The sequence below is a fragment of the Cydia pomonella genome, chromosome 11 (genome assembly GCF_033807575.1).
Source record: "Cydia pomonella isolate Wapato2018A chromosome 11, ilCydPomo1, whole genome shotgun sequence".
NCBI classification, from domain to species: Eukaryota; Metazoa; Arthropoda; class Insecta; order Lepidoptera; family Tortricidae; genus Cydia; species Cydia pomonella.
In genome coordinates this window covers 2180622-2200276 of record NC_084713.1, presented here as the reverse complement: position 1 = coordinate 2200276, position 19655 = coordinate 2180622, and the positions used below count along the sequence as shown (strand labels likewise).

Sequence of the window (19655 nt, the reverse complement as noted above, 5' to 3'; positions counted from 1 at the left end):
TTTTGAACATACATTTTAGAGATTTATCTTTATTTGGAAAAGTTATCCGGAATATCAGATACTTTTGGCGCGTTGTTTCATCCGCTACTATTGATGCTGACTGTACTAGGTATTGGTAATTCTTTTTTCGTAACATTCATAAATTTTCGGATCTAATAGGGATGCTTCTAGGTGGTAAATAAAAAATGTATTTTAATAAAATATATTTATATTCTCTCACAGTCGCAAAATCATATCACAACGTAAAATTGGAACTTAACCTACCATTAAGACTACTTAGTCTAGGTCTCGTAAAACTATTTTTTTCACTAAGTTTTACAAAACCCAGTCCTATAATAAAATGTGATGTTTCATCGAAGCAATGGAATGATCATAGAAATGTCACAATCAAAATCTCAGTAGGCGATAACAATCGATAAATTTTTCGTGTTATGGATCCATCAAGGTGATGATGCTGCCAATGTAGAGGTTGGATAAGACACGGCTAGTATATGAATCTTATTACGGTCATAGACAGTGTTCGGTGGAGTAGACGATAACAGATTTTTTATTTGAATTTTGACTGTGACAATGACAGACGCTACTTTTTACACAGGGTTGCGACATTCATTGAAACTTAAAGTAGATAAATTTACAAATTTTACAATTTCATAGCCTTACAACTAAGTATAAATGTGTAAAGCTTCAGATACTTATAATTAAACATCACTAAGATCTTTTATATTAGTATATTAAACATACAGCCACTGATCACATAGGCTAGCATTCCTACATCTTAATTTTTATTTTTGTCTCTAGGAATCCAAAAATCTGACGTCGGCTTGTAAATTTATAAAATGCGGTGCCACCAACAGTTTTTATTCATTTCAATAAGTAACGACATCTATATTCCACCGCAGGACGATACAACGCTTTGTATTACAATGAAGTTAAATAAGAGCATTCAACAATTCAATACGGCACAGAATAAATAAATCTACAGATGGTTCACTCCCTAACAAAACGCGTGTACAGCGACAGATACAGCGGCGCGCGGCAACCGCTACTGCTGGACACCAGGACTGGTGCGGGCCGCGACCCTACCGCGGAGTGAGCCACGTCTGAATACGGTCTCATACTGCTTTTGCTTAGACTTTACAATAGTACATTACGATACAAGTGCGAAAAATAGGAAATTCGAAACGAGTGGAGATAAATTAAAACACGACCGAAGGGAGTGTTTTAAATCGACACGAGTTGCAAATTACCTATTCGCACATGTATCGTACAACGTTTTACAGTACATATGGCCCTTTAAATATTCGACACAGTAACGTAATATGCTAATTTTCGCACTAGTGCGGTAAAGTAGCACCATATGTACTGTAAAAATATTAATCTCTTTGCGTGCCGATAGTAGATTTTAAGATGGTGTCTTTTTTTATTTGTTTAAACATTGTTAAGAAGCAGGTAACCTAATGATTTTGAGGACTTATTGGCAGTAGACTCTTTTTTTTTATACAGATCGGCGGTTGGCCCTAGTCACACCTGATGGAAAGTGAAGACAGGGCCTAAGATGGAGCTCACCGGTTCAGTAGTAGCCTATTCTTTCTTGCTTTAAATATGGTATGTCTATCTTTCTTTCGTTTCTAGAACTCCAATATCGATAAAGAAGTAGGTGGCAACTTGATACTTTCTTGGGACTTAAACTAGAGGGTAGGAGGCGGCGGAGGCGATGCCGCAGTGGTTGTTGCGGTTGCGCGCCATCTTGATGTAGCCCAGGTCGCCCCAGCTGCGGCCCCACGAGTTCTTCACCAGCCAGTAGTCGCCGCCGGCCTCGTCCGTGCCGTAGCCCACAACCAGCACCTGATCCACAAAAAGAAATATGGAAATAGTATGGTATTTATTGACGAACTAAGTCAAGGACCATGGGCAACTTTGTATGGAGCCTGGACCAAAAACCAACGGAAATGAGAGTTAAGTTATTAGCTAGGTATTTCAATGTACTTCATTTCATTCTATGGGCATCAAGAGGAATTCCATTGCAGAACTGAGATATTTGTATTTTAGTCAAAATATCATCACCCTTATTAACTAGGCAATAGAGCCCAAGTAAGTTAATTGCTGCAGGGTAGATTCGTGCATCGCTGCGAGCGCGGCAAACCATTCGCCGCGCTCGCCCAGCGGTGGACTTTATTGCCTTAGTAATAAGGGTGATGACATTTTAACTAAAATACAAATATCTCAGTTCCGCAATGGAATTCCGCTTGGTGCCAATAGAACGAAATGAAGTACATTGAAATACTTAGCTAATGACCTAATTCTCAACTCTGTTGGTTTTTGGGCCATTTTGACACGTAGTCCTTTAACCCTATGACTTCCAAAAACGTCAGCTTACGCGTGCTGCTAGAGCCTAATACCAAAAATTAACTCCGTATAAGATAATTAAAGTCTGTGAAAAAAAAATGCCTCGAAAAATCAAGAAAAATTTTTGCTAGATGGCGATATAGTTTTGGCCTATACTCGAGTAGATGGCGACACAGTTTGATATTTAACACATATCAGTAAAGGAACATGGGTCAAATAGCCATATATCATTCGAACAGTTTTAGTCCTGTGTCGAAAGATGGCAGTAAATTAAGTTGACTACAAAATTTACTTAGCAATAAGCCTCTATACTCAATTCTCTTAGCTAAAATAAACCTTCGTGCATTCCAACAATGTAATGTGTTATGCAATGTTATGTGTTGTTCCTGTCTAGTTTAAGCCTGTTATTATTATCAAAAATGTTTTAGTATTAGATACCTATTCGAAAACCAAAACTTCAGCGTAGGATGTAATTCAAATTAGTATTGTTTTCAATCTGACTCCACAACACAGGCATAGCCTAGTGTGACAGTCAGAGGTTAAGGAAATCTTGTACATTTTTATGGTAAATAAACTATTTTTGTTTTATTTTATTTTATTTATTATTTATATGACCTTTTACATCTCCAGATTTAATGTGTTTTTAACCATAGAGACTATACATCTCTATTGTATTGTAGTAATTATTTATTTTAAGATTATTATAATGTAATGTTTACCCAGGTATTGGCTGTTGTATTTATAAATGTTGTTATGTATTTTTCATGTCACTATATGATGTTACTATAAATGTTGTATTGACTTGTAAAAGAGCCCTTGAGGCCTACTTGCAGAATAAATTTTTGAATTTTGAATATTTATTTTATGCGCACAGGCGCGTGGCGTTCTAATGGTAAAAACCCACAAACATTAATACAGCGACTTCTAGTGAGTTTCTATCTAAGAACAATCTCAACAGACAACACTTTCGATTTTTAAAATCCATACTCAAATCAGTTCATCGGTTGGGGAGCTAAAATGTCCCAACAAACACTACTCATACGATATGATTTTTGACATATTTCACTGAACCAACAAGATAGATGACTTATCTTGAATTTTTATTGTAATAAATAAAGGTGTGGTTCTGTCGATCTGTAATATATATTGTAGATATAAGTTGCGTGGTTCTCCGCACGTTTAACAGATAGGCTAATTATTGTAATATTTGTAGATAAAGTGTGTTTATTTGCGTGAGTGACCGTGTCTGACCTCCAAACTTACATCAGTCATCTGTATCAAGTGTATAGAAAAAACTTGTGTTTTTAATACGTGCAATGACGTGGTAGTGACCCTGCCTATAAAGCCGATGGTCCCGGGTTCGAATCTCGGTAAGGGCATTTATTTATTTGTCCCCAAATATTTATTTATTTATAATCACTAGAACAATATTCACTACTAAACACACTAAACAAAATTTGAACTATATATCTTAAGTTAAGAGTTTAACTATTACATTTTTTGTAACAGTTGAGGTCGAGGGTCTACTAGTCGATGCTGATCAATTGGCATCAATGGCGGCATACAGATCTAACAGCTTCTAAAATAACCAACTTACCCCATGGTCGAGGTTTTCCGACGAGCAGTTCTCATCATAGTAAACGCCGTCAGAGTAGAACTGGAAGGACTCTTGCGAAGCATCGATGGCCACAGACACGGGTCCCACAGTAGCCACCGCCTCTAGAAGCTTCTGCTCGTCTCCTTGGGGAATGTCGGTGAAGCCCACGTCATCGGCGCCCGAGTTCTTAGGGTTGTACCTGGGGAGAAAATACTAGTTACATGTTGTTGGTATTTGTATAATAAAATGGGAAAGTTGTGGGCGTCAGAGTTAAAAAGCTCGTATAGTTTGGGATAATCATGGATTCATAGTTGCATTTGGATATTCATCATGTAAAACTATAAAATCATAAATACTTAAACAATAATAATAATTTTGCCTATATGAAAATCAAAATCAAATCAATTATTTTCAGGCAACTAAGGTCATACAAACTAACATACATACAATAAAAATAAATCTTATAAGCTAAAACTCATGTTGGGAAAAGTCGGCAGATTCCCACGGAACCACCGAAAACCACACCCTTCGGCCAGAATATACGTCCCACTGCTGGGCACAGGCCTCCTCTCACGCATGAGAGGCTTTTGGCTCCGCTGATAAAGCGAGTTGGGTACTTCACAATTAAGGTCCGACCGAGAATGCTTTTTCTGTCTCGGCCGAGAACGAGACCGAGACCGAGATTCAATGGGATTCTCGGCCGAGACCGAGAATTTATAAAATAGAAGAAAAAAAAACGATTTTTGCAATCAAAATGTTTCAATAGTCGAAATTCGACGATTTATCAGAAAAAGTTATCATGATCAATTCGTAGCGCTATTAAATGGTATTTTTAAGGTTCCGTAGCCAAAATGGCAACTTATAGTTTCGCCATTGCCGTCTGTCTGCGTCTGTCCGTATGTCACAACCATTTTTTTTACTCGAAAACTAACTTACTTTATAACGATATATGGAACGAAGGTGTATTATGTAATGTAAGTCTCATATTAGTAAGGTTAATAATTAAGCTGTAATAAATACTTTTTCAGGAAAATTATTTTGAATATCTTTTTATTAAAACGAAGCAAGTGCCACGAACATTCTCTCTTTTGCTTGTCTGACTTTTTGTATTGTATGAATAAGGTACGGAACCCTACATTATGCGTTTCCCGACACGCACTTGGCCGGTTTTTCTAGTACGGATGTGCACAAAAAGAGGTACAATAACAATAATCAAAATTATAGTTATGTCCAATATTCCACAACAGTAATCCGCCACAGGTATTGTTTTGTACATACCTACTGCCTTACCTTTTCCCGTACCAAAATACCCAGTGTCATATTACACCCACATCAAGTTAATTTAAGTTACATCTCAATAACAATATACACTCATTTATTAACTCTTCCGCAATAACAACAACCACAAAACGAAAAGAACCAAAGAACAAGCCATTACTGGCAACCGAGCCTATCCGATCCCAACCCAACACCGTATTTGATAAGTAATTGGCTTAAAATGTGGGTACGAAACCAATCAAAATCACAAAAAAACGTCACATCACGCGGGCGATGCAACCAACGAGTGGCTTAGAAACGGGCGCTCGTGCGCGGTAAATTCAAATACACTAATGATAACTTATTGCCTAGTCTCGGTCTCGGCAAGAATCTCGGCCCATTTTGGCCGAGAGCCGAGACCGAGATCTCGGCCCGATTTTTGGCCGAGAATGCCGAGACCGAGACCGAGACCGAGATCTCGGTCGGACCTAACTTCACATACATCTTTCAATTGCAACTGTCCTCGCGATGTTTTCCTTCGCCCAAAAGCGATTACTTATTATAAGTCTTATTATCAGAATTTATGAAAATCATAGACAAATACTACTAGGCCTACTAAAAAGTAGACCTCCATTAAATTTGCGGCTACAATATCAAAGCGCCCCAATGATGTGTTGACCGCTCAAGGAAAAGCCAAAATGCCCGGAAGACTAATTACATTTATAGATTCTAATAGAGACATTGTTAGAATTTCAATTATTTCCTCAATATTACTAAAATAAGACTAATAAGTTTAACTGTAGGAGCAAATATAGACTATCGCTGTTTATAACACTGTGTGCGCCGTAAATGGAACACAATTTGATTGGTTTTTGAGGAAAATGTATAACTTTGCGGTCTGTGGGTAATCTTAATATAAAATAAAAACATTATTTTACGATAATAACACTGCAGGAAACATTAATTACCAATATAATTATAACAAAGAAGTAAACAGAAAAACAACATGTATGTACATTTATAAACGTTGTAATAATATAATAAAATCGATCAATAAAAAACATTATTCTCATTAATTGTAGCTTATAAATTGCAAAACATAAATGGCTATGAAGATAGGGTATCTTTAATTGACAACTTAAAAGCAAAGCTGAGAAAACAAACATCTAACGGCCAGGGGTTCCCAATCTTTTTCAACATGCGGCGCAGTTACAAGTTTAGTATTTTGCAACGGCGCCCTTGTAAATTTAAAATCACGGTCGAAAAAGAGTGACACGACGTTATATTATTTACCGATGCGAGCGCTCAAATAGGTACCCGCGAATATTTGTGGTTTCGGATAATGATAGAACTCACGGCGCCCTTCTTTACTTTCTACGGCGCACCAGGGCGCCGCGGCGCACACTTTGGGAACCCCTGATCTAACCCAAAATGGTCATCTATAGTGCGATTTAGGGATCATTACACACAAACCCCATTAGTGAATTCTTTCGTTAAGAAAACGGACACATAGTATCTAATATCTATTTTTACATCGAAGAAACGTTAGCGCGATTCAGGCTCCACCGACCAGATTTAACGGCGACATCTAGCACCAAATTCAGAAACTAACCTGCAATTGTCATCAATAGCCCTTATCGACAATAGTTAGCTTTTTACGTCGACCAAACGTTAGCGCGATTTAGGCTCCGCCGTGCACCTAATAGCGCCATCTAGCGTCGAAATCAGTAACTAACCTGCACTTGTCGTCGACGGCTTCATAGGGGTAAGACTTCTCAGTGTCAATGCCTCCGTTGTCCTTGATGTACTTGAAGGCGTTGTCCATGAGTCCGCCATTGCAACCGTTGTTCCCGTAGGCAGCTGAGCAGTCGATCAGGTTTTGTTCGGAGAGGGACACTAGGTAGCCGCTCTTGCGGAAATGCTGCCCTTCGAGAGCGCCGGTCTGTGGGAAAAATATTATTGTAAATAAGAAGATTGTATAATACGAGTAGTATCCAAACAGAATCACTAGGAAGGAAAAACAACATTTCGAAATGCAGTATTTCAGAAAATAATTCTGATAATATCGAAAGATGCAACACTCTTTTGAGTTTGAAATGAGTCCCTCAAAATAAGTTTAATTCAAGTTGTATGCAATTTATACAAATACTATGGCCCAATTTTATTTATAAAATACTGGGAATCAAATATTTTAAAAAAAGGCGAGGCAAACCAAACATTTAATGTTCGACGACGTGTCTGGCCTAGTGAGTATGAAGCCGATGGTCCTGCTTTCAAATCCTGGTAGCCTGGTGGGCATTCGTATGAGGAGCATGGATATTTGTTCCCGAGTCATGGGTGTTTTCTAAGTATTTATAAATATTGATGTATTATATGTATCGTTGTCTACAACACAAGCTTTATTGAGCCTATTGTGGGACTCGGTCAATTTGTTTAGTAATGTCCTATAATATTTATTAATATATATAACGTACGATAAGTTTAGTAAGAACCTTGTATATTTATATTTAGCTATACAATTTCAAATCATTCTGTAAGTATGAGGAGTATTCTACAATTTAATCAATCGACACTACGCGTAATAAATTCCGTAAAGCGCAATTGTATTGTTAACAGCAGACATATTGACACAAGTGGAAGACTGACCCATTTTCTGAGTTGACAATACGTGACCTCAAATGTCGACCGGGTGACTTGATTTAAATGGACCTAATACATACATGAATGAATAAAAGATTACTTCCTTGTATATAAAATATTCTAGTATTTTATAAACAGCGTTGTGTTTCAATTTACAAAAGCAAACGGCGGAAATGACTACCCGAGGATGTTCTCGCGGGAGTGAATCACCCTCAGCCATAATTATTGTTATTATTGTAACTATTTTATTGCTACAGTCAGGGCTCTAACATAAGTATCCACTATCCAGTTGTCACTAAATGGCGGACTGCCGACCTATACCCCCTTATTCATAAACGTCTACTAAAGTTGACAAGCCGCTAATAATCTTTTGTCTCTTTCCATCATACCTTGTCAACTTTAGTAGACGATTATGAATAAGGGGGATAGTATTTAACAGTTTCGTACGATTCATGGTTACGAGACTTAAATTATTTAAGTAACCCGTGAACAAGATGTAGGTATGTAACTGCGTCGAAATATCGGGAGCTCGAAAACAATACAAAAGATAATCACGGTCCATATCCCGGTCGATTTAAATCTATGGTCTTTTTTTACTTATTTAATAAACACAAGTAGAAACGGACCGCGATGGTCATATTATTTTAAAAACCGAACCCCTGAAGAAACTAATTTGTGACTGCATGCTATCCAGCTAGTATGGCGACATTGGCGACGTGGGTACTTAAGTTGGGGCACTTATCTAATGTACCTATCAGTACATAAATAATTTTAAGGGCACTCAAAAAGCCTCATACAAAGTGGCCACACTTTGGATATTATAGTGATTTACAGTGAAGTACCTACGATGGCAACTATAGCAATCTTTGCAGCAGGCAGCGTACGTAAAATCACATAAAAACTGCAACTAACAATCCTATACACTGTCATGACTCATTGGGTTCAAATATTGAACTACACATCACACAAGCGAAAGTATACCTTATAAACTTGTAATTATGACTCAAACTAAAATGTTTCCATAATGCTAAAGATTACATCATCTCGATACAAAAACCCATGCGGGTTGAACGGACAAAATGACTGATTTGCGACTGGTTTTTATAAGTTGGGGAAAGAACCACTTGGCTGCATACATTGGTAGATTATATTATTATAGTTTCCATATGTGCTTTTTAATTTTAGTAATATTTAACTAGATAACTATGAGAATATGATACGTCCCGTATATGGTTAGTGTTAATAACTATGTTAAGTTGATAAAAAATAATCGGTTTGTAATAGCAAGTGTATACACGCCTATAATAGGGGTCAATTTTATTTTGTTTTGTAGGTCGATTAGAAGGTTAACAATTTCATTTGTATTCTTTGTTCTGTGAAGTGTTATTTTAGGACGAAACAAAGCATTAAGTAAGCAACAAAGTGGTCGAAGAGCGATAAAAAATAATTGATTAAAAAGTCAATTACTTCGTTGGTATATCTTGTCCCGTATCCGTCCCAATCAGTTTGGATTTTAAATGCCAATTTAAAAGTAACATTTCTAAGCCAATATTAGACAAAAGCTTACGAAGAAAAGGAGATAACACAGAACCGATCGATTTTATTATATATTTATTTCCTTAAAACTACTGTTATTAATTTTATCCATAAACAGTTGCAATAGCCTGATGAAACTTTTACTAAGAAATCGATGTTTTCGTGACTCATTGTTTTGTTTGACGACGCGTATTATGTACAATTGTTTTCAACGTCGCGTCCGATACCTCGTTAATGCGTACCTACCAAGCAAATTAATTTTCAACGGATGGTTCAATATACCTATAAGGAAGTTAACTAAAATAACTGTAAAACATTTCGGATGTTGAATGATTATTATTTTCCTTTGTTCGAATCAAATGGACACTACTTATAGCTACACATATACATATTAATCCTCTGGGACCCCACGAACGCGACATTAGATCAGCAAGAAATTTAAAATTTCAACGTCTATTTTGGCTGGCACATTTCGATCCCTGTGACTCAATGTCTTAAGGAAGAAGTTCGGATATCGAACGTTTGAACGTTGAGTATTTTCCTTAGTCGTGGGGATCATATGGACACAAAGACCGGTTTGTAACTCTAGTTCGAGGTGAACGGGCACGTGATCGCCGTAACGGAACGTAGGAAGCGCTTTCTATGTATACAGACTGATGTTTGTATACAATTTATAACTGCTATTCAGTACTATTGCGTTTCGACTTATTTTATAACATCGCTTTAGTGTAACAGGTATTCGTACTTTTGACACTGGTCACCTCTATGTCCGAATAAATACGATAGGTGGCGCTGATGATATGATTTACACCGCAAACAGTGATGCTGTGATCTTTATTGAATTGCGTTAACTCGAGAGGAAGGGTAATAATGTTAAATGGGTCATGTGGGCATTTTGCGATTGACATGTTAAGGAATTGACGCTGTGAGAAAGGAAGCAGAGATCATTATAATCGCTTCTGGTAGTTTTGGGTTCCCTCAAGAGGCACCTCTTATAAAATGTTGTTCTAGTAATTTGTATGAAGAACCACACGAAATTCTTATTTTAATTATCAAAGAGATATAAATGTTTTCAACATAGCGTACAAATTTTGTTACAGTACATATGGTGTTACGTTCCCGTACGCGTGCGGGAATGAGCACTTTCCGCACATATGTCGAAACTTTAACACATTGAGTGCCGGGAACCCGCTCGGCGGGTTCTCTGTTCGTAGTCGCTTTCCTCTACAAAGCGGGAAAACGCTGGGATCGGTTACGAGCGTAGCGCTACGAAAACGTTGGCAGTGAATGTGTTAACGAGCCATAATGTACCGTAAAACGTTGTACGATATACGTGCGAATAGGTAATTCGCAACTCGTGTCGATTTAAAACACTCCCTTCGATCAGATTTTAATTTATCACTCTCTTCTCTACTCTACTACTCGTTTCGAATTTCCCAATCTGCACTTGTATGTAAATAACTATTAAACAATCCTTAACTTAACCAGAAACCTAATAATGTCCAGAGAACACAACCCAATATATTTTAACATTGAAATAAAAAAAATCCTTGGCCTATTTACCTATTTTATACGTGTTGTTTAAGAGATGTTAGGATATCAAATCTTCAGATAGATCATGGATACGACAAGTTGTTTTAAGCCTGTTAACATATTCGTTAATCTCTGAAAACAAGGTTTATTGGTCAGCTTTTGGAATTGAAAACTTACAGTACTGAACGACCAGCAGGATCCGCATTTGCCCTGGTCCTTGATTTCGGTGACGGCGCCCTTCTTCCTCCAGTCCACCTGGTCGGGCAGGGTCACATGAGCCGGCGAGATGAAGGTTGCGCCGCGGATGCCAGCGGCCTTGGAGAGGAGACCCTTGTGCCTGTGAGCAAAGGCAGTGTTTAAATATACGTATAACTTGCCTTTGTCCGCGTGGAGACTAAAAAACATTGAACCCATGTTCACTCCATGCGCGTTAAAATTTAAAAAATCTTTCTTGGAACTGCCATATAATGTTGAAGAATATGTGTTTCAAACTTCCAGATTTCAAGGACTTTCTCAATGTTTTATTTGTAGGAAGACAATTATTCCATGGGTGCCTTGATGGCTAAGTTTCATTGGTCGATATAAAGCGTGCGGATACTCCCCGCAGACGGTATAACGACTAGTGAAACTTATAAGTCGATAGTTGGGTCAATATACAGCATGCGGGTGACTCAAAGCAGCGGTAAGGTGGTATAACGACTAGTGAATACGCATACGGGTCCCATCGACTAATGTAAAACAGTTCCTCGAATGCATGCTTTATGGAAATCTCCCGCACCCCGCACGCACCCTTTCGACCAATGAAACTGATCCATTATGCTAAAGAGGACCAAGAAACATGTCAATCAAGTTACCTAACTGTTTTCATTTGTATATATATATATATATACGGAAGCGTGGTACTAAAAATTATTCCTTATTCAAAACCATGATACATTAAATGACTAATATGTGAAAATCCAAAAATGCCTACTAGGTACCAAGGTCAAAAAATTCAATTTATTTGCGATAAGAACACAACGTAAACTGCTTATCGGCGATTTGCTACGCACAGTCAAGCTGCGAATTAGCACGTACAAGGATCGTTAACTTTTAATTATAGTTACTGTGAGTTAATCAAACGCTTTAGATACAATTCCACTGCTTCCAGAGATGAGATGACTAAACGACCTAGACAGATGTTTCAATGTACTTATTACTTTTGTGCTGGTATGTACAGTAAGTGAAGTACCCCAACTTAAGTACCCAAGACGCCATACTAACGAAAAAAACCGGCCAAGAGCATGTCGGGCCACGCTCAGTGTAGCGTTCCGTAGTTACTCTTCCGTCACAATAAGCTAAACTGGAGCTTAAAGTATACTAAATTGTTAACCAAGGGATGAAACGGTACCTTTCACCCGAGTTAAACAAATAGGCAAATTTGCATAATCAGTACCTAATTAAAGCAAGTCTTTTTACTATGAAGGGGAAACTTTTTGCGATAACTCAAAAACAGCTAAACTGATCATGTCCGCTATAGTTTTCATTTAATGTCTTTCTTAAGCTCTACTTCCACGATTTTTTTCATATTTTTTGGACCTATGGTTCAGAAGTTAGAAGGGGGATACATTTTTTTTTCTTTCGGAGCGATTATCTCCGAATATATACACTTTATCAAAAAATGTTTGTTGAACACCCCTTATTAGTTTTGAAAGACCTTTCCAACGATACCCCACACTGTAGGGTTGAAGAAAAAAAAAATTCACCCCCACTTTACGTGTAGGGGAGGTACCCTAAAAAAATTAAATTTTTAGATTTTATTGTACGACTTTGTCGGCTTTATTGATTTATATATCCATGCCAAATTTCAGCTTTCTAGCACTAGCGACCACGGAGCAATGCCTCGGACAGACAGACAGACAGACGGACATGGCGAAACTATAAGGGTTCCTAGTTGACTACGGAACCCTAAAAAGAGGTTACTTATGCTAGCACCCACTGTACCAAATAGACTTGTCCTTTAAATAGGTCTTTGCTAAAGGAGGAAAATACGTGTTGTGACAAGCCTCAAAAACGGCTAAAACATAAATATAATAAAGCGTTTCGCTTTAACATTCCTTATGCGAACTGCCAAGGAGTGGAATGCCCTGCCCGAGTCTGTGTTTCCGTATGAGTACAATCTGAATCTCTTCAAGGCTAGAGTAAATAGGTATCTCAGAGGTAAGCGTGCTCCACCGTAGACCGCATCATCACTTACCATCAGGTGTGATCGTGGTCAAACGCCTGCCTATCCTCCATAAAAAAAAAAAAAAAAAAAAACGGAAAATACACATGTTTTCCAGAGTTTTCAACCAGAAAGCTAGAAACCTCATATTCTCATATTAATGTAACCACAAGTAGGACACCAGAGTCCAGAGACACATTACCTTTTTATTTTCATTATTTTGCGGAACAGAATAATTAAGGGTTTTAACATAGGTACAGTCCGAAACATAGTTTGCAGCGGCGGCTAGATATTGGATAAATCAACTCCCAAATAGTGATGGCCGATGAATGTAATTAGTATGTATAGCGGAATCAGCGAAGGCACAAACAGAAGTTATCTACTGCCCCGCGGGTCAGTTTGCTCCATTGTTTATATTTTTCCCAAACATACAGATAAGCATTGTTTGCAAAATCGCTATCTGCGACCTAATTCTGTAAGTCTCTTTGTTCAGGGTCTTTACCTATTTTAAATAAGTAATAAAACTGATTAGAGTCGAGGAGTTCTGTCATGTTAATATGTAGCAACAAAAGACTACTGTTTGTTAATAGCCGGGTCCACACAGAGCGAGCATACGCGCGAGGTAATTTCCTCACGCACAAAACGGCCAGTGTAAACGTCTCTCGGCCGAGGCCGGCCTAATTAGTTTAAAATACTTTATTAGCTTGCAAACTTAAAAAATACAAAGAACAGCTAACGTAACAATTTGTTAGCTATGCTCTGTATATTTTAAGTTTGATACAATAAATGCTTGTACGATGATAAGTATTCAATTAAAGTTGGTCGTTTACTTATCTCTGTTGTCTATTATTAGCTTCATTACGGAAAAACAATCATATCATAATATTTCTCATCTCAATATTTGTAGGTAAGATTTACAAAGGTTATAGAAATTACATTAAGTAAGTTTTTCTAGTTTACTATGAACTACTTACATATGGATCATCTGGTCTGAATTTAACGAATTTTATTTTATTTATTTATTTAGTGGATTGTTAATATTTAATATCATGTTTTCTACACATAACCCACAATATTAGCTAAAGTAAAATAATGCTTTAAAAATTCAATAAGGACCCTTATGTCTATGTAATATTGAAATTTATGATATGACTTAATGTTTACACTGATTATTTACTTTGCAAAGAAGTCTAATTCATTTTTATAATTTATTTTCATGAAGATACAACAGGAATAGTTTTCCATATTAAATGTAATTTTGTTTTGTTTTTATAAATTGTACACAAATGCCTGTTTTTTATATATTTAATAAAGTGTACTTACTTGTTAGTCCTGTTGAAGCCGTTCATGATGTGCACAAACTCATGATGCAGCAGATCCCCATACTTGTTCTGTTTGAGCCGGAACGACACCTGGCCTTGTTCGAACTTCTGGTTGTGCTTGGCGATCTTGTGCTTGTTCTCAGCGTAGATTTTCATGCGGAACTTGTCCTCTTCCTTTGATTCATATTGTTTGTTGTGTTCCATCTGGTGGGAATGTATGTATCATATTAAAACACAGCTTAACATATGGTAATTAAAATATTTAATTAAGGTAAGGTGATGATGACTAATTGAAAATGTGTGACACCTTATTAAAAATAAAATAATTTTCAATTTCATAGATTTTTAAACAGTCTGGAATATCATATACATATGCATATTTCCATGACCATTTTTCCTCAAAGAAAATCTTATAATGTAAAATAAATGATGACGTAACATACCAGTCATATATCTTACATTATGATAACTATAGCCACATCACAACAGGTAATAGAATTATTGTTTTAATCACATATTGTTAAGAATAAAATCAATTTAGAACTGGACTTTGTAATGTCAGGAATATTACCTTGAAGGCGTTCCATTCCTCGCGGACCAGGTCGAAGAAGGAGACAGCACTGGCGGCTGCCACCACACACAGAAGCACAGCTACACACTTCATTTTTCTACAACAAACAAACACGAACTATAAATTGTTTGTTAAATAATGCTGTATCCAAAATTTTATTAGATAAGTTGATGTCTTTTTGCCAAAAATATTGTATGATGTATTATTTATAGAACTGATAAACATCAAAAGAAAAGAATGAAATTTTGTATATGAACTAAAGTAAATGTATACACAATATCAAAAATTGTTATAAACAACGGATTTTCAAAGAAATACATTTTCTCTTTGAAGCTACATACCCTATGTAGATCATACAGCCCACTGTCCCAAGAATTATAAATAAGATTTATAAGCAGCTATAAGTAATAATTACTCCCACCTTGAACAATGCTAGGCATAATGACTTGCTTATAAATAAAGATTCAAAATAGAACAGAATGGGGGACCATTTATAGGTCACTGGGTGGCTAGATGTTATATTATACCTAAAACAATTATTTGTTTTACCTTGTATTTATTTATATTTTATAAAACTTATGGACAACAATAAAATAATTGTAAGATTATTTTTAAATATCTAACTTAAGTAGTACGCTTTTTTCAAGATGTTAAGTGTAGGTAGATTAAAAAGACGGATTTTCAAAGAAAAACTTTCTCTCTTGGAATGGAAGTTACATACCCCGTCCCGTCTAGTTAAGGATCTCCACTGCCCCAGAAATTATAAACAAGTTTTATAAGCAGTTAATTATTCCCACCTTGAACTCGGGTTTGATGTAATGACTTGCTTATTCTTGAAACGACGAATATATAAATAGTGGGTAGTTAATCTTCAGTAACTCAAAATAATTATGAATGCCAACAATTTACTCTAGTAAAGCTGCCCAGAAACTGTAAAATTAATTCACGTCACGTTCGATTATATTTTAAATGATTGTAACAAGGAAATCGTAGATATTACGCAGCGAAATCTGTGAAGGAGTACTGTGTTGATATGGGAGGAGGGAGCACAAACCCAAACAAAGAAAGAATACTAACTCTAAGAAAGAAGACACCACTAAACTAAGGCACTAATATTAAATTATGTTGTCAACTTACTTCAATATATTCCACCAATACTATCTGAATTAGCTAGAAATTGAATTATAATTAAATATCGCGACGCGAGACGGTATATCAAATATCAACAAACACGACAGCTCCGTCGAGCTCCCAATTTGTTTATGCCAAGGATGACGCAAAGTTCGTTACAAAATAGTAGCAAGAAACCATAAACTAACCGGAAACAGCGCATTATTAATTGTAGATAATCAAAGCGATAATACAATCGATTCAGTCGATAAATATGGGTACCAGAAAAAATTGGTATCAATTCTGGTATCAGCCCAAGTTACCGATTACGGGCAAAACTAGTTGACATTTACTTTTTTTTAAGAAACATCGAATGTCAAATGCATAGTTTATGATCAGGTGCGTAGTGCAATGCATGGGAAATAGCGAGGTTATGTTATGAATTAACTGATCTAATTATTAAAATGAAACAACAGAATAATTCACAGAAAAAAGGTGAAAGGAAGAAGAAGTTTCAACTCTACAAACCACGCCGCAAAAAGAATGTAGAGGAGGATGCGGCCATTCAATATTTGAAAGCACAGTATGATAAGGTAAAACATACAATTTTGAAGTTTTCGCTCTTTGTGAGCTTACTTATAACCATATATTATTATTTTGAGTGTAACATCAATGCATATAAAGTATCTAAACTTAAATGGATGTAACTCACGTTAAACGGTGTAATTCCTTTCAGATTGTACCAGATGAAATCAAAACATTTAAAGATCTGCCTCTATCTCAAAAAACTCTGAAAGGTCTTAAAGATAACAACTACACTACGCCCACCGAGATTCAGCGACAAGCTATAGGCTATGCATTACAAGGGAAAGACATCTTGGGAGCGGCCAAGACTGGGTCGGGGAAAACTTTAGCCTTCTTAATACCTATCTTGGAAAATTTGTTTTGTAACAAATGGACAAGAATGGACGGTGTCGGAGCCTTAGTAATTTCACCCACAAGAGAGTTGGCTTACCAAATCTTCCAGACATTGAGAAAGATTGGCCAGCTCCATGATTTTTCTGCTGGCCTCATTATTGGTGGACAGAACCTCAAGTTTGAAAGAAAGAGAATGGACCAAGTTAACATATTAATCTGTACTCCTGGACGGCTTCTGCAACACATGGATGAAAACCCCTTATTTGACTGCAGCCACTTACAAATCCTGGTTTTGGATGAAGCTGATAGATGTTTAGACATGGGCTTTGAAGCAACTATGAATGCAATCATAGAGAATTTACCTGCTGAAAGACAGACACTTTTATTTTCTGCAACACAGACAAAATCTGTAAAAGATTTGGCCAGGCTCAGTTTAAAGTTCCCAACATATGTGGCACCCCATGAGCAGGCAGAGACAACTACTCCAGAAGCTCTACAACAGAGTTATATAGTCTGTGAAATTGATGAGAAACTTGGCATTCTCTGGTCTTTCATTAAAAATCATCTAAAACAGAAAGTAATAGTATTCATGGCCACATGCAAGCAAGTAAAGTATACTTATGAGTTGTTCTGTAAACTTCGCCCAGGCACAAGTCTCTTAGCTCTCTATGGTACTCTACATCAAGAAAGAAGAGAAAGGATTTACACTGATTTTTGTAGAAAATCTAATGTCGTTCTCTTTGCAACTGACTTGGCATCAAGGGGACTTGACTTTCCCCGTGTTAACTGGGTGATACAGATGGACTGTCCAGAGGATGTTCAGACGTATATACACAGGGCTGGCCGCACAGCTAGAGGTGTCCTTGGTAAAGGTGAGGGGCTTCTAATGCTTTTACCACATGAGGTAAAAATTGTAGAAGACTTGAATAAAAACAAAATTCCCATCAATAAAATTTCAGTAGACCCATCTAAAGTTGTTGCCCCTCAGAGAAAAATAGAGGCACTGCTCTCAGATCACACAGAGCTGAAACAAACTGCCCAAAAAGCATTTGTAAGTTACTTGAAGTCAGTTTATTTAATGAAGAACAAAGAGATATTCAATGTCCATGCTTTGGACACAGATGCTTTTGCCAGGTCTTTAGGTTTGATAGTGCCTCCCAGAATCAGGTTCCTGCAAAGATATCAGAAGAGTGAAGCAGATAAGAAAGAATTGGAAGAAGCTGATGATGATGTAATATCTAAATTAAAGGAAAAGGCTGAAGAGGATGAAGGATCAGATGCTAGCCCTGAAGATGAGCCCCAAATAGAAAAGAAGATAAAGAAAAAACTGATCAAAGCAGCTCCCAAATTGAACTTCCACAATGATGATGATGACAGTGATGAGGATGATTTCCTGCAAGTAAAAAAAACCAATGTTGATATTGAAGATGATACAATAGTAGAAGAAGATGAACACAAGTCAAAGAAAAAATCCAAACCTTTAACTAAAGCAGCTATTGCTAAGAAGTTACTTAAAAAGAAAATTAAAGTAAATACTAAAGTGAAGTTTACAGAAGAGGGTGAAGCTTTGGATGATGAGAAGAAGGATGTCAAGTCAGAGCTAGCCAAAAAATTCGTCAATGAGAATGTGGGTGGTATTGATATTGAGATGGCTAAAGAAGTGCTTAAAGAGGAAGACAAATTTGACAAAATCAGGTTCAGAGAAAAGGTTAAAGCTAAACACAAGGAACAAAAACGGAAACTTAAGAATAAAAGAAAGGAGGAAGAAGGAGAGAAAGATGACTTTGGAAGTGATGAAGAGTCAGATGGCCCTGATCTGTCATGGTTGCCAGACCCTGATAAGGTGTATAATAAGAAAGATAGTGATAGTAGTGGCGATGAACAGAATTCTGGTGATGATGATAGAATAGGTTCTGACAATGAACAGTCAGAACCTGAGTCTGAAGAAGAGAAATATCACAGGTATTTCGTAATTTTAATTCATTTTTAATTATTATGCTTATTAAGTAGTCATATTTTTAATCCTTAATACACATCACAACATCCGTAAGTCTCTCAAGCTACAATGTGTTATAAATTGGGTACAAAGGCTTGAACTTACAAATAAGGAAAGTGATTTAATTTAAATTTCTTTTATATCATGTTAAAGTTTTCAAACATGACCGAAACTGACAAAATATCCCACTTTGTCGCTTGTAGTAAGGACGAGATTTGCTTGTATCTTTATACCAATAACCTATCCAGGCATCCTTATGGCAAGCGACCAAGCAGGCTGTTTGCCAGTTTCGGTCACAAATGTCCATGAATTTGTCTTAGCACATCTATACTTGGACCTATATTTAATATGTGTATTAATTCCTAGGCCCCTCAAACGCAAGTTGGTGGAGAGCAAAGGCATCCCCCAGGCGAGCGTGGCGCCGCGCAAGGCAGCGCGGCTGACCGACGTCGCCGCAGCCCTGTCGGTGCAGGAGGCGGAGGCGTTGGCGATGCAGTTGCTTAAGGCGAAATAAGAAATAAATATTCGTTATCTATTTTACTGTTTTATTGTCAATTAACTATCTTCCTCTATCCCATATCGAGATGTAAAAATAAAAAAGTGTAAAAGAGAAGAGTATAAAGTAT

The 19655-nt window shown here is 36.8% G+C and overlaps 2 protein-coding genes across 3 annotated transcripts; one reads left to right on the top strand and one right to left on the bottom strand.

Annotated features, from left to right (window-relative positions):
• Window positions 1-190: 190 nt before the first annotated feature.
• On the bottom strand, window positions 191-16293 carry LOC133522620 (cathepsin L). Of its 2 annotated transcripts, none has more exons than XM_061857990.1 (7): window positions 16143-16293; window positions 15006-15102; window positions 14436-14638; window positions 11087-11246; window positions 6937-7142; window positions 3944-4142; window positions 191-1845 (listed from the first exon to the last, which is right to left on the bottom strand). In XM_061857990.1, the coding sequence occupies exons 2-7, from the start codon at window positions 15096-15098 to the stop codon at window positions 1684-1686; spliced, it is 1023 nt and encodes a 340-aa protein (XP_061713974.1). In that variant the 5' UTR covers window positions 15099-15102; window positions 16143-16293; the 3' UTR covers window positions 191-1683. The 2 variants fall into 2 exon arrangements, with proteins under 2 accessions (XP_061713974.1, XP_061713975.1); XM_061857991.1 differs by lacking the exon at window positions 16143-16293 and adding an exon at window positions 15803-15821.
• Window positions 16294-16464: 171 nt separating this feature from the next.
• On the top strand, window positions 16465-19564 carry LOC133522619 (probable ATP-dependent RNA helicase DDX10). Its single transcript, XM_061857989.1, has 3 exons — window positions 16465-16708; window positions 16852-18995; window positions 19396-19564. The coding sequence occupies exons 1-3, from the start codon at window positions 16580-16582 to the stop codon at window positions 19541-19543; spliced, it is 2421 nt and encodes an 806-aa protein (XP_061713973.1). The 5' UTR covers window positions 16465-16579; the 3' UTR covers window positions 19544-19564.
• The last annotated feature ends 91 nt before the right edge of the window (window positions 19565-19655 follow it).

Coding starts and splice junctions, on each gene's coding strand:
- LOC133522620 (XM_061857990.1), bottom strand. CDS start 15,098: ATGAAGTGTGTAGCTGTGCTTCTGTGTGTGGTGGCAGCCGCCAGTGCT. Junction 7,143..11,086: donor CCTGCTGGTCGTTCAGTACT/GTAAGTTTTCAA, acceptor TTTTTCCCACAG/ACCGGCGCTCTCGAAGGGCA. Junction 1,846..3,943: donor CGGAAAACCTCGACCATGGG/GTAAGTTGGTTA, acceptor TTTGTGGATCAG/GTGCTGGTTGTGGGCTACGG.
- LOC133522619 (XM_061857989.1), top strand. CDS start 16,580: ATGAAACAACAGAATAATTCACAGAAAAAAGGTGAAAGGAAGAAGAAG. Junction 16,709..16,851: donor TGAAAGCACAGTATGATAAG/GTAAAACATACA, acceptor AATTCCTTTCAG/ATTGTACCAGATGAAATCAA. Junction 18,996..19,395: donor GAAGAAGAGAAATATCACAG/GTATTTCGTAAT, acceptor ATTAATTCCTAG/GCCCCTCAAACGCAAGTTGG.